Below are 16011 nucleotides of genomic sequence, written 5' to 3' on the forward strand. Positions count from 1 at the left end.
AGAGCTTAATTAATAATAGAAAATAAAAAAATTGAAGTCAAAAGAAAACAAAAGTAAGCACAATTAAAACAACTAAATACATCACAATGCAGTAAAGAATGCAAATGAAACAGAAGTGTAATTGTCATGCAATGACAAAAATTGCATCAATCCATTGAGCAACAGTTCTCAAATCATGTGAACTAATCAGAGATAAAAATATTCAACATCTGGAAAAAGATATACAAATGGAAGAACAAACTTGCTAATGTGGGGACACAGCCTCAGCAAGTCCACTCTAATTAGGCAAGAAAATGATCAAAATGAAAAGTGCCTAGTTTCAGGATTTAAAATGAGTCTCTAAGGCTATAATGAGGCTAGAGATGTGTTTGAGCATTTAAGATGACTTTATTCTTAGCTGTTTATTCATAACCTTACACAGGAGCTTGCTATAGTCAATTTGTACAATGCCAATTTCAACATTGAACAATTTTAAAGTAAAGATGGTCTTGTATGCTGGCCAAAACCACAAACTGATAGGAGAGTGTAAATACATGTAAATGTTGCAATAGGGAACACAACCACCTCTTGAACTTCAAGCATGCTAAAGTTGATGGGCAATAAAAAAAAGTCACAAACTGTAAGTGCCTAAAAATGATGTTGAAATAGGCTGGTGTATTTAAAGACTTAGGACCGAAGGAGAAGATTCGGCTGACATGAGACATGTGTACAAGGACAGAAGGTGACTAAGAGCAATCATTGCCAAAGTTAACATTTCTAAACTTGATCTGATTAAGAATTCTGTTGAAAAGAGCTCGCTTTCAAAAGTCACAAAACATTTGAGCTCATCAACCTTAGCCACTGAAGATGATGAAAATCTATAAAGTTGGCAAGAATTTCTGTTCTGGGCAGCAATTTTAGCAAACTTGATGATGTGATTGTCAACAACCGGTATGCAAAGCCTAAAGATTAGAAGAGTGACCTAACTCAGTGAAAGTGCACATAGAAACTTGAAAGCCTACGTGTATTTACACTTTTGTATAATGCCTACTTGGAGTCAAAGAGTTACACAGTGTGAAAACAGACCTTTCAGTCCAACTTTTCCACACCAACCAGATATCCTAAGTTAATCTAGTCTCATTTGCCAGCAAAACCCTTCCTATTCATACACCCATCCGGATGCCTTTTAAAATTGTAATTGTAATTTTACCTGCCTTCATCACTTTCTCTGGCAGCTCACTCCATACATGCACCACCCTCTGCAAGTCCTTCAGACCCCTTTCAAATCTATCCCCTCTCATCTTAAACCTATGTTGTCTAGTTTTGGACTGCCCTAATCTGGGGAACACACATTGGGTATTCACCTTATTCATGCCCCTCATGATGTTATAAAACCTCCCCAAGGTCACCCCACAGCCTCCAATGCTCCAGGTAAAATAACACCTGCCTAATTATCCTCTCCCTTTAGCTCAAACCCTTCAATTCCAGCAACATCCTTGTAAATCTTTTATTGCATTCTTTCAAGTTTAATAATATTTTTCCTCCAGCAGGGAGACGGGAATTCCAAAAGTAGACTAACCAAAAGTACAGCTGCAACATGACCTACTAACTCCTGTACTCAGTGCACTGACCATTAAAGACAAGTGTGCTAGACACCTTCTTTGATATCCATTCATTGTGGACGACTGTCCCATTTTTTGGCATCAATGATGCAAATATTAACAGTAACGTAGAGCTTTTCCATCATGGGGAAATAACAGAACTGCTCAAGCATCAGAAGTGTCACCCCAAACACAGCACTTCCCATTTTTTGTGTAGTGACTCACATTTCTTGCTTATGCATTTCTGAGGCAGCTGGCCATTTAGTTCAACAGCTGCCTTCACAAGTTGGATTTTGATATCCTAGATGTGTGAAACCTGACGTGTGTACAGTAGACCCAGTAGGAGTGAGTTTGAACGTTATGCATTTCTTTGGATAGCCAGGTAAAGCCTTGAATTGAATTGAATTGAATTTATTGTCACGTGTACCGAGGCACAGTGAAAAGCTTTGTCTTGTGAGCGATACAGGCAGTCTCATAGTTAAATTGCACAGATAAGTAAATAATAGGTAAACAGCGGCAAAAACAAAAACACAGGTACAGGCGAATGCTAAGCATAATAAGACACAATCTTTTGATGAGAGCTTTGGACACCTTTCAGGATGAATCACAGTAGTGTTATGGTGCATAAGACAACCTCTTGGCTCATTGTGTCTGCACCAGCTGTCTGAAAAAAAACATTATGATTTAGTGCCATTCTGACTGCCTTCTCCCTCAAACTCTTGAGAATTTCAGTCATCCAAAACCCGAACTGCTCTATGGAGCATGCATCTCACACACTTGTATCACATTTGCTTCATTTACAAATCATTTTAAATCTCTGCCCTCTCATTATTGATCCTTTTTATGAGTGGGAACAGTTGCTCCTTATCGGTTATTTAGTCCCATCATGACATTGTAAACTTCTACCAGTTCCCCTCTTAGCTTCCTTCTCTCCAAAAAGAAAAGTCTCAATATCTCCAATATGTCCTCATAACTGAAATTTGTTCTTCCTGGAAACATACTTGTTGTTCCCTTCCGTGTTTTCTTTAATGTGTTGAAATCCTTCCTATTGTATGGTGTCCAGAACTGTTCATGATACTTCAGCTGAGTTCAAAACCTTGTACTCTGTGCTGCTATTCATAAAACTCAAACAATACATATTTTATTAACTGTTCTCTTTGCCCGTACTGCCACTTACAATCATCTGCACAATAAGTATCAGACCCCCTCTGATCTTGCATCCCCTTTTGAATTGTTATTTTGTACAGTCTGTCCTTGTTCTTCACACTGAAATATACCACCTCCCACTTCACTGTACTGAACCTCATCTGTAACCTATCAACCCATTCTACCAAACTGTCCATATCTTTTTGAAATTCTATACTACCCTCCTCATACTTCACAATATTTCCAAGCTTCACATCATCCAGAAAAAAATGAATTTGTCACCTGCACCTCAAAATCTAGGTAATCAGTATATTGCAGGAAAACCAAGGGTCTCAATACCAATCTTGGGGAACTTCACAACAAGCCTTCCTCCAGCCTCAAAAATATTGAGTAGCTTTGCTCTCTGTTTGCTATCACTCAGCTAATTTTGTATGTCCTGAGGACTGCCCACAGTATATACCGGGTCCGTTGGCAATGGTAGATATGAAGGCAAAGAGTGGTTGGAGGAGAAGCTAGGGTAATATGATTTGACATAGGAATTCCTAAGGTTTCTAAACGTAAGAATTCTTAACAATATAATAGGGTCTACAATTGTACTGAACTAATAAGATACTAATAATCACTATTTGTGAATCCAGTAGAATTTATTGAAAAGGTTTTAAAGCTATTTAGTAAATGAGCAGTGGTGACAACATACAAACTCCTGATCCTTAAAAGGTCCAGGCAGGATTTCTTGAAAGTTGCCAGCACGGGCAATTTTTCTGTCACCTCTGAAGGTGTGTAACATTGAACAGTGTCTCAGTATTACTATGGCTTCTCTACGTAATTCTTCTATGTCAAAGACTTTGCATTTCCAATTTTTATTGCTAATTCCAAGGATTTCTTATTCTTTATTAGGTAATTGATTAAATTATTTCTTTCTGTCGGTTTAAGAAGGGGGTCACCCATTGCCACCCCATCTCTAAGTAGAGTTGCGCAGGCTAAACAAATGTCCATCCCAACGTTTCTCTAGCTAGGAGCATGACCAAGCTGAAAGACATGAATCTGAGACTAGCAGATGTTTTAAGGGTGTGAAGGAGTGGTGGTAAAGTTATCAATGTTAAGTATAAATCATAATCAGTAGCTTGTTGATAGATGAGTAATGCTATTGAACAGTATGGGAGGCTAGTGCTGCAGGTCATACAATATGATGTTGAAAGATGCACTCACTGACTTTGACTATTCCTCTTAAGGCCAGTAAACCTTTTACTGTCCTGCAGCCACAGCTTCCAGACTTTGGTTCCTGCTGTTGATAATTCTGTTTGCTGCCAAAGTTTTCACAATTTGGAGATGCCAGTGTTGGACTGGGGTGTACAAAGTTAAAAATCACACAACACCAGGTTATAGTCCAACAGGTTTAATTGGAAGCACACTAGTTTTCGGAGTGACGCTCCTTCATCAGGTGATAGTGGAGGGCTTGATCGTAACACAGAAATTATAGCAAAAATTTGCAGTGTGATGTAACTGAAATTATACATTGAAAAATTGATTGTCTGTTAAGCCTTCCATCTGTTAGAATACAGTGATAGTTTCACTTCTTTCATGTGTAAATCACAAAACCCTTTTTTTAAAAGTTGCATTCTCGGGTTAGCTGTTAACAATGGTGATAGCTAGACAATATGTTGAAGATGTTAGCCCCCTGTGTTCTCCGTCTATGACCTGATGTTTAGATTGATTCTAATCTAAAAAGTGAGATAACAGAGTTTTACATAAATTCATGCAGTTTTTACAAAGTTTTCACAATGTCAGATCAAAGGTCTCCTGGCCCCCTTTGGATAGGCTATGTTTGTGTTGTCAACCTCCTACATAGAGGCATCCATTGCAAACAGTGTCAGATTTTGTTCTCTTTCCCTCCTGCTCTACCATGATTAACTGTTTTTCCTGATCATTTTCTTCCTCAGACAATTCCTGCACTTGCAACAGCTGGAATGTAGCTCCCCTTTTAACAGAATCAATCTAGATTGATGTAGCACAGGCTCCCATCTCCCATATATAAACATATGTAAAAATATATGTAAGTATAAACTCGGTCACTATGCTGAGGTGCACAGCCATTCAAAAGTGCTGGTTGCAGGGATGCAATCATAAAAATTAACAAGCCACACAAAATTGTTGGAAGCATGAATGTGGATTAAACACTCATTGTGCTTCCGCAATGATTTTTGTGTCTCAACCAATTTACTGTTTACTGTCTTTTGAATAAGACATGAAACCACACCCCCTTCTGCTGTATTTGATGCACGTAAATGATTTAATGGCAGTATTCCAAGAAGGGGGGGGGGGAATTCCCTCACATGTCCTGGATTACATGGAATCTAATGCCAAAATACGAAAAAAAGGATTACTTGATCACTCGCTCATTATTTTTATCCCCAAACATTACAAAAGTAAATGCTCTCCACAAGTTGATGAGAAAGCATTTTGGGATCTCTTATGGTTGTGGAATGTATTACGTAAAGGAGTTATTTATTTATATTCTGTACGTCTGAAATGGGTTTCTCCAAAGTCCTTTGTGTAATTCATCCTTATCCCGCAATTTCAGAAAGAACTGTCTCCTATTCGACAGTGAATATTCTGCTCCTCGCAATGGGCAGAGTAAAAAATAAAGAAAGCATTAGGAATGGACTGGCAGCATTTTCTGCTACATTATTTACTCCCTTCCAGCTGTCTCAATCTGGCTGCATCATTTACTTACTCCTGGTTGACAACATGGCAGATGGGTGTGTGGAAAAAAATAATGAAGGGGTGATGGCTTAGCCAAGATTTTGAAGTAATTGGCAGAATTTAAGTTAATTTTACATAGGGATTTAATCTCTCCTAGTTGCCCACTAGTTAACATATTGTGCAAGCACTATTTAAAATGTTATCAGTTCATTTATTTGAAACAAATTAATGGCTATATTGAAAGTAGTCCACAAAGAAATTTCATAAATATGATACAGAGTGTATTGCCAGAAAGACAATTTCGCAATTTGCAGTATAGATTTCCTGGGATGAGGAATTGATTGAAATTGAAGTACTTCGTATTAATGAGTTCATGATTTTCAATTTTGCTGTAGAAGATTAACAAAGTAAAGGATCTTACATATCCCTATGTGTTACAATGCAGTTATCAGAAACTTCAAAATACTAAATATCTTTCATTCGTTGACAATGTCCTGCAGCAATGTGACATTATCTCACCCACCTTGAGACCCAAAAGCAGTCTTTGTCATCATCTCAATGACAAAATAAGCATAGCTTTGAGCTATCTTCCTCAATACCTTTACAAAATCTGTATTACAGTGCAAAGGGTGGATGGAAATACATTTAAGTGAATTGATATTTATTCATTCACAAGTAACAGAATTTCATTTTGTTGAAGAAAACTTGTCAAACAATACCTGAAATTATACTGTGGCTTCATTTAAGGGCTGATTTGGTAACTTTCACATTAATGCATTATAAAGAGACAGCTCATTCTGAAGTGTGTTGATGACACTATTGGGGAGATTGGTTTTTATCAGAGCTGAATTCAATTGAAGCTAATGCATACATACACATGGGCTGGAGAAATAATACAATCACATTGGGTAATGACTACTGATATTTGATTTCCTGACACTGCAGGGTTGAATGAATCTTCCTTGCCTGTTCTTCTGATAATGTTACCCATGCTCGCTATCTATAAAAAACACTTAAAACCTTAATAGAATTGAGAAAAGTAATGCTTTAGCTCCTGCTTATTCAGATATGACATTCTTCAAGTTGAGTAAGGTTTGGAATGATAATGAGAACACAGACCTGTGCATATTTTCAATGGAAGGCTGTAAAAGGATACTTCCAAACACATCCTGAAACTCTATTGGATAACAGTGAGGATGCAATAATTGACCTCTGTGCATATTTATCTAGGAGAGGAAGGAAACCAACCAGTGATCACCCACCTGGGTATAGGAGGGTACAGGAATTAGCAGGGGGTTGGTTCTTCTGGATTCTACCTGGGCCACCCCAGTTGAGATTATGGTGTGCTGTTACATAGATTGCAAAACACAGGCACTGGCAGAGAATTGCCTATCCGCTACATCTATTAAACCAAAGACATCACCTTAGGGAAATAAGGACAGGAGTAGGCCATATGGCAAAGTGAGCCTATTTCACGATACAGCAAGTTAAAAACTGAACTTGTACATCGATTCCACTTTCCCACCCTGTTCTCATATAATCAAGAATTCCTTTAGTGTTTGAAACTCAATCAATCTTTGTCTTGAATATACTCAAAGACTGAGGATCTTTAGCTTTCTGGAGTCAGAAATTCTAAAAAGAAAACAACGACTCTCTTAACTGAAGAGATTTCTCCTCATTTCAGTCCTAAAAAGGTTGACCCCTTATTTTGATTTCATGCCCTCTAATCCCGAACCTTCTAGTTTTCCAGAATTTTAAGCATTGCAATAAGATCACATATCATTAGAACATAGAACATAGAACAGTACAGCACAGAACAGGCCCTTCAGCCCACGATGTTGTGCCGACCACTGATCCTCATGTATACACCTTCAAATTTCTGTGACCATATTCATGTCCAGAAGTCTCTTAAATGTCCCCAATGACCCTGCCTCCACAACTGCTGCTGGCAATGCATTCCATGCTCTCACAACTCTCTGTGTAAAGAACCCGCCTCTGACATCCCCTCTATACTTTCCTCCAACCAGCTTAAAACTATGACCCCTCGTGTTAGTCATTTCTGCCCTAGGATCTTAGTCTCTGGCTGTTGTGGTTCTGTTTGCCAAGCTGGGAATTTCTGGTGCAGACGTTTCGTCCCCTGTCTAGGTGACATCCTCAGTGCTTGGGAGCCTCCTGTGAAGCGCTTCTGTGATCTTTCCTCCGGCATTTGTAGTGGTTTGAATCTGCCGCTTCCGGTTGTCAGTTCCAGCTGTCCGCTGCAGTGGTCGGTATATAGGGTCCAGGTCAATGTACTTATTGATTGAATCTGTGGATGAATGCCAAGCCTCTAGGAATTCCCTGGCTGTTCTCTGTTTGGCTTGGCCTATAATAGTAGTGTTGTCCCAGTCGAACTCATGTTGCTTGTCATCTGCGTGTGTGTGGATACTAAGGATTCAGGATGATCCAGGTAATGTTGCACCAAGACACTGCTCAAAAGGGCCACAACACACTGCAGTACACCAGAACTGCAAAAAGTGGAAGAAGAACACCTATACAATGTATTCGCCAAAAACAGATACCCCCGCAATTTCATCAACAGATGCCTAAGGGAAAGACAACAGAACGAGGACATGCCACAACCCAAAGGACTAGCCACACTACCATACATCAAGAGCATTTCCGAACTGACAGCCAGACTACTGCGACTACTAGGACTCATAACAGCACACAAACCAACAGCCACACTCAGACAACAACTCACCAGGACAAAGGACCCGATACCCAGCATGAGCAAAACCAATGTAGTGTACAAAATCCCATGCAAGGACTGCACAAAACACTACATAGGACAAACAGGAAGACAGCTAACGATCCGCATCCATGAACACCAACTAGCCACGAACCGACACGACCAGCTATACTTAGTATCCACACACGCAGATGTGTGGATCTGCATCTACCTTACTGACTATAGTTTCCGTTAAAATTACTACATTTCTTTTCGGTTTCTGGTCTCTCATCCCTTGGTGCTATAGTCAATTTGCCCAAATACCTTGCAGTCTTCATTCTTATCGACACTAGTAGCAAGAAGTCAGTACTTGTTGGGCAATGGCAAAGGCTCTTCCATCATTGCATTTCACATTTAATTTCTACCAGGGTTACAGTTGCAGCCACCTGACCTTAACCATTAACTACATAAAATATACCTAACATAAGGGCTGTAACTCCCCCAGTCCATAAAGGGCCAGGTAATTCTCACCGTCCTGGATGCACATGAATATTTGTGCCCGGATCAACAAGTCTGAGCTTCAGTTCTTGAACATGCAAAAATTGCAGATTGTGTAATAAACTTCTAGAAGCAGTTGGTACAGCACACTTCCTGCACTGCTCTCTATCAAACCTTATACTGTATACTTAATTCATTCGTCTTACACAATTGGTTCACCTGGTTTATTTTTAGTTTGTATTAACCAATTGATTTATTAAGCTTATGTAAACAATTTAGCAAAATAATATCCGTGAAGGTCCTAGATTGTACAATTTAAACTTACTTACAGGTAATCACCTTCAGCTTGCTCTAAGGTTTTCTGCTTTTTGAGAAACACTGGTAAAATACTGGCAAAATGGAAAATGCTTAGTGCATTAAACTTGTACATTCCAACTGAGAGTGTTTGCTGTACAGCCAATTAACATGGCAATCTTTGCTTATCCTCTGTACTTGCTCCTTCTGTCACTGAACAATGTCATCTTCCATTTGTTCCAAAGGCACTGTGGCTACATCAAAGCCAAGCAGGACCCAGATGAGGAAAAAATGCAGTTCCATCATGGTCAAGGTAAGATTATAATAGTTAGTTCAAATGAGGTCATACTTTGTCTGATCACAATACATAAGAACTGATCCAATTGAAGTCATAGAGTCATAGAGATGTGCAGCACGGAAACAGACCCTTAGGTCCAACTTGTCTGTGCTGACAAGATATGCTAACCTAATCTAGTCCCATTTGCTAGAACTTGGCCCATATCCCTCTAAACCTTTCCTATTCATATACCTATCCAGATGCCTTTTAAATGTTGTAATTGTACCAGCCTCCACCACTTCCTCTGGCAGCTCATTCCATACACGCACAATCCTCTGCATAAAAAAATTGCCCCTTAGATTTCTTTTAAATCTTTCCCCTCTCACCCTAAAACTATGCCCTCTAGTTCTGGCTCCCATGCCCCAGGGAAGAGACTTTGTTTATCATATTCATTCCACTAATGATTTTAAAAACCTCTAGAAAGTCACCCCTCTGACGATCTTGGGAAAACAGCTCCAGCCTGTTCAGCCTCTCCCTGTAGCTCAAATCCTCCAACCCAAGCAACATCCTTGTAAATCTTTTCTGAACCCTTTCAAATTTCACAATATCCTTCCAATAGGAAGGAGACCAGAATTGCACACAATATTCCAAAAGTGGCCGAACCAATGTCCTGTCCAGCCGCAACATGAGCTCTCAACTCCTATACTCAATACTCTGACCAATAAAGGAAAGCATACCAAATGTGTTCTTCACTATCCTATCTACCTGTGTGTGTACTTTCAAGGAACTATGAACCTGCTTTCTAATGTCTCTTTGTTCAGCAACACTCCCTAAGACCTTACCATGAAGCATATAAGTCCTGCTCTGATTTGCTTTTCCAAAATGCAGCACCCCACATTTATCTAAATTAAATTCAATCTGCTACTCCTCAGCCCATTGGCCCATCTGATCAAGATCCCATTGTAATCTGAGGTAACCTTCTTTGCTGTCCACAACACCTCCAATTTTGGTGTCACCTGCAAACTTACTAACCATACCTCCTATGTACACATCCAAATCATTTATATAAAATGATGAAAAGCAGTGGACCCAGCACCGATCCTTATGGCACTCCACTGGTCACAGGCCTCCAGTCTGAAAAACAACCCTCCACCACCACCCTCTGTCTTCTACCTTTGAGCCAGTTCTGTATCCAAATGGCTAGTTCTCCCTGTATTCCATGAGATCTAGCCTTGCTAACCAGTCTCCCGTAAGGAACCTTATCGAACGCCTTACTGAAGTCCATATAGATCACATCTACTGCTCTGCCCTCATCAATCCTCTTTGTTACTTCTTCAAAAAACTCAATCAAGTTTGTGAGACATGATTTCCCATACACAAAGCCATGTTGACTATCCCTAATAAATCCTGTCCCTTAGGATTCCCTCCAACAACTTGCCCACCACCGATATCAGGTTCACTGGTCTGTAGTTCCCTGGCTTGTCCTTACCAGCCTTCTTAAATAGGGGCACCACGTTAGTCAACCTCCAGTCTTCTGGCACCTCACCTGTGACTATCAATGATACAAATATCTGAGTAAGGGGCCCAACAATCACTTCCCTAGCTTCCCACAGAGTTCGAGGGTACACCTGATCAGGTCCTGAGGATATATCCACTTTTATTTGTTTCACGATATCCAGCACTTCCTCCTTTGAAATATGGACATTTTTAAAATGTCACTATCTATTTCCCCACATTCTATATCTTCCATATCCTTCTCCACAGTAAACACTGATGCAAAATACTTGTTTTGTATCTCCCCCATCTCCTGCGGCTCCACACAAATGCCACCTTGCTGATCTTTGAGGGGCCCTATTCTGTCCCTAGTTACCCTTTTGTCCTTAAATGTATTTATAAAATCCCTTTGGATTCTCTTTAACCCTATTTGCCAAAGCTACCTCATGTCCCCTTTCTGCGGTCCTGATTTCCCTCTTAAGTGTACTCCTAATGCCTGTATACTCTAAGGATTCATTTGATCTCTCCTGTCTATATCTGACATATGCTATCTTCATTTTGTTAACCAAAACATCAATTTCTCTCATCATCCCAGCTTTCCCTACACTTATCAACCTTTCCTTTCACCCTAACAGGAATTTACTATCTCTGGATTCTCGTTATTTCATTTCTGAAGGCTTCCCATTTTCCGGCTGTCTCTTTACCTGCGAACCTCTACCCCAATCAGCTTTTGAAAGTTCTTGCCTAATACCATCAAAATTAGCCTTCTTCCAATGTAGAACTTCAACTTTTAGATCTGGTCTACCCTTTTCCATCACTATTTTAAAACTAATAGAATTAAGTTTTGGCTCCAAAGCACTCCCCCACTCCTCAGTCACCTGCCCTGCCTTATTTCCCAAGTTTTGCACCTTCTCTAGTCAGAACATCCACATACTTGGTCAGGGTGTGAATCCAATTTAATGGTCAAGTCATTAAGGCTAGAATTCTTCTTGTCTTTTCCTTCTTTTGTCAATCATCATTTGACTATGAAAGGTTTTTATTTTAAGTGAAGAATCGGCTTACTCGTTTATTGTGTATTTAACAGCTTTGCCTGTGAAATTCATACACAAAGTTTCTTTTATGATATTGTTAAAAAGAGACGTTTGTATATTTCATATCTCTGGTACTTAACAACCTAAAAAAATAAAAAATCCTTGCACTCTCCGACCCACATGCATTCAACAGCTCACAAACAGAACGTACTGAGTGTAGGGATAGGTTAGGTAGATTAAAATGTCCAAAACATCAATTGAACACAAATTCTATGATGCCATGATTTTAAGACATTGACGGGTGGTTTATGTTTGGTCTTTCAGAGTCAACACCTGCTGGGTTGATTTATTTAGACAATGCCCATAGTGGAATGCTAGTCAAAAAAAACAGGCAGGTCTCAGACTAGAAGGGTGAATGGAAAGATAGAGGGAGAGAGGAAAGTGTCTGTCCTCCCACCTTTCTATTCCTCCTCTTCTACTTGGCCTGAAGATAAAAGATAAACTCCAAGCAGGGTTAAGTTGGTTCATACGTTTTTTTTCTCATCAGCTGACTAGTTGCCCAAATATGGTTACAGCAGGTTGAATCTAGGTCCGTAGTTGAGAGTGACTAGATTATGCCTCGAAGAGTTCTCTTCCCAGTCAGGATCCATTATCTGAAGAGATTACACCTAACCCAGTTGAATACACTGGTACTTTCTGCATGTTCTGTGAATGAATTCATGGAGAGCACCCATCCACACTCCTCCAAGCTGTTTGTCTTTGATTAGTTCTTCTGGACAATCAAATTCTAATTTAATGGATTTGGAATTTGCCAGATACAGTTATGCCAATGTGTGGTTATCTTCGAAGCTGCTATCTAAGTAATTGTTTCTCTAAAAAGTGCTATTGTTCAATCTTTTTAACAGTGAGCAAGTATTTTCAGCCCAATAAAGAAAACAAATCATTTTCAATCTAAAGAATGCATCATAACTCCAGTTTTCAACATAATCCAATCATTTTTTGTCTAAATAGTGAGGTTAAAGTTGTTCTCACGAAATACAAAAAGTAAAATAAATTACAACTGAGGTATAATTGCAACTGCTCCAAAATACATTATTACAGATCCTTTCTCACAATCTGCATGTTGTTTTGCTGATAAAGCCTCTTCATCAGTTAATAAAGCCGTTTAATTTGAATGATACAGCCAGATTATGAAATGCATCTTTTGAATCTTGTAATTTTGATGAGATATGTGTACATCTCTGTTTTATTAGCTGAATACTTTGCAAAAAGAGGTCTCATTATAAACAGTACAATGGTTTTGACTACCAGTGTTTTTGCCTTCAACAGTCAGGTTACCTGGGAGCAGAACTTACGTTCATCCACACACCTATGAAGACCCCAATCAAGCTGTTCGGGACTTTGCAAAGGAAATTGATGCATCCTGCATTAGGATTGAAAGAGTTATAGGGGCCGGTAAGTAAACTACACAATAGATAAAAGCAAGAATCCAGTGAGGAGAAAGGGCAGCTCTTTTACTTAATTGTTTAAAGGTGTCAAATACAAAGTGGTGGCTTCTATCTATCTAGGTCAGTACCAAACCTGCACCTCTTGCCTTGCTCAATGCAAAGCTTGTGCAACTCCACATTCTTACTTGGTGGCAAGTCAATACCATCATCCTGTCCTGCTCAGTGCCATAGTTTGTACCATCCTTATCCAGTGGTGACACAAAGAGCCAAATGGCCTCCTTCTGCACCCTAACAATTCCATAATCATGAACCCATGTTTCACTAAAGCCCAGTTTCTTTAACATTTTGAGTTGTGCCATTTTGATCTTGTCCTTACTCAGCATGAACACACACATGTGTGAGATTTGGTAGAAGTGGCTAGACAGACAATGGAAACTGCTATCTTCTCAGATCTTCCTATTCTTGCTCCAATGGTACTGAAATAAACTTAGGTGGCCCATCTGCTGCCGTGGCTGATACCAACTGACTTTACTGAAGATATTAATTTTACAACCTAGCCATGGTCTGGATGAATTGGATCTATTCAGCTCTTGGCACCTTTCTTTGAATGCCTGTGCCCCAATTTCTGTTGCATTGTCAAAGCTGAGGATTCTACAGATAATGTAATAACTGGGCAGAGATTGATTGTGGGAGAAGAGGCACAATGAGTAAAGCTTTAAAGACTTGATTTACCTCAAAAGATCTACTTTAAAAGGCCTACCGAAATGCACACCTCAATTCAATCTGTCTTCATGATGAATTCACAGATTGACAACGTGTCACATGATATTCAATTCCCATGTGGATACCATGTACATCCTTAGGGAGTGAATATTATAGCGGTTATGCTGATTTCTGAATTTTTTAATTCATTGATGGCTATCTTAGCAATTTATTATCTATCCCTAATTGCTCAGAAAGCAGTTCAGATTCACTTTGCTCCCGAAAGGGCATTGGTATTCATTGGCTTTACTGTTTGGCAAAGTACATTTTTACAAATGTGGCAGAAATGTCATTCTCTTTTTCCTTTCTGGCCAGGTGAATTCGGCGAGGTTTGCAGTGGACGCCTAAAGTTACCAGGGAAGAGAGAGATCTACGTGGCCATCAAGAGCCTTAAAGCTGGCTATTCGGAGAAACAACGCAGAGACTTCCTGAGTGAAGCAAGCATCATGGGACAGTTTGACAACCCCAACATAATCCGCTTGGAAGGGGTGGTTACAAAATGTAAGTATTTCTAACTGAATCACAACTCAGAATATTAATACCCCAGTTTCAAGGGTGGCCATTCAACAGTTAGCCAGAGATTGATTTCACAAAGTTAAAGGATTGTGATACAACCAGGAAGTGAGAGTTGATTTGCTGCATGGAACAAGCTTCTTTTAATGGAGATGAATTGTGGCTGTAATTATGTCAGTGCAACCCCCTGACTTCACGTAATTTACTTGCATTTGAGCACTGCGTGCTACATAGCACTCACTTAAAGAGGGATTACCATATCTTTTGGGACTATTTGGGATATCCAGAAACCACCTGCTGTACACACTGTGCTGTCAAACCCCCCACCAGTGTTAGCAGCTGCACTTTCCAACCCCCATCTGTCGCGTGCCAGATCAGTTTTGTTCTTTTTTCTGTCACTTTCTTGTCCTCTGTTGCTGCAATGGGTTTCTTACCTTGCAGCAGTATTCCGAGACTCTCGGAATTAAAAGATTAATCTGCAAACTGCTCAGGAGAAAAACTGAAGGGACAATACGTTGTGTGAAGAAAAGTTTTCATAGATATATTCTTTTTGATTGCTTTGCTGTGAAAAATAAAGTAAGAAGGAAATTAAGTTGTTTAAATGGATAGGACAGTTAGAAGTGGAAGATTTTGGGATGAAATGTCTTGGACATGAATATCATATTTGGGAACCCTACCAATTTGTGGCCAAAGCTCCACATTGTGATGTGAGCCTTAATCAGGACAGGTTAGATTCTGGTATCTCAGTCAAGAAGACAGTCTTTGTACATGATTATAAATGGTGAAGGTCAGTGAGGGACATTCAGTTTTGAGGATGAGCATCTCAGCAAAGTCCTTACCTAAACTCCACATGTACACACTCCCAGCAAGACACACAAGTTAGCAAACATAACCAACTGTCCTTAACTTAGCTTGGTAGCTCTGAGGTCAGTGGTAATGTGTCTGTTCAAGTTACATTCTGCTAACATGGTACATACCAGGAATCTTGTGTTACATTAGACTAAAATTAGATGTTAGTATTGCATTTTAGACATGGGCTTTCAATTTTTTGAGACTAAACTATTTTCTAAAATCTTCAAAAATCCTCCTGGCATGAACCCACACCAAGTGGTTTGTTGTGATCCAGAAAGCAACTCAGCACCATTCAGAAGGGCAACGTGCAACGGGGAATTAATGCTGGCCCAGCCAACGACACCAACATCCGATGTGTGAATTAAAGCGAATTGAGTAACTTTGGATCTCAGATTGAGAAGGCTGGATTTTGAGCCCTTGCTGGAGTTGGGAATAAAGTTGAGTCAGCACAAAAAATATTGCCAGAGGTCACTGTACTGCTTCATTGGCTCTTATGTGCCCCTGGACCATTTTTCCGCAAAAAGATGGGGAAGGATTGGTCAACCTTGCTCTACACGTCACAGAGAACTGATTCAACCACAGTTAATAGCTACTGAATGCTAATTTAAAAGATACCGAGTGGGATTTTCCAAAGTAGACAGGCAGCAGGCTGGAAGAACACAGCAAGCCGGACAGCATCAGGAAGTGAAGTCGACGTTTCGGGTGT

The 16011-nt window shown here is 39.7% G+C and overlaps 1 protein-coding gene across 4 annotated transcripts in view; it reads left to right on the top strand.

Moving 5' to 3' along the window:
* Positions 1–16011, top strand: part of LOC122555786 (ephrin type-A receptor 3) — a 441127-nt gene that overhangs the window by 280568 nt on the left and 144548 nt on the right. For all 4 annotated transcript variants that reach the window (XM_087993752.1, XM_043701927.2, XM_043701928.2 and 1 more), the window contains exons 9-11: positions 9174–9241; positions 13060–13185; positions 14256–14441. In XM_087993752.1, coding sequence (XP_087849878.1) covers positions 9174–9241; positions 13060–13185; positions 14256–14441 — 380 coding nt within the window. The remainder of the gene's footprint in view (positions 1–9173; positions 9242–13059; positions 13186–14255; positions 14442–16011) is intronic.

This window comes from Chiloscyllium plagiosum, unplaced genomic scaffold, assembly GCF_037043375.1.
Source record: "Chiloscyllium plagiosum isolate Xiang-an unplaced genomic scaffold, Cpla_swu_hap1 HiC_scaffold_13, whole genome shotgun sequence".
In the NCBI taxonomy this organism is placed as follows: domain Eukaryota; kingdom Metazoa; phylum Chordata; class Chondrichthyes; order Orectolobiformes; family Hemiscylliidae; genus Chiloscyllium; species Chiloscyllium plagiosum.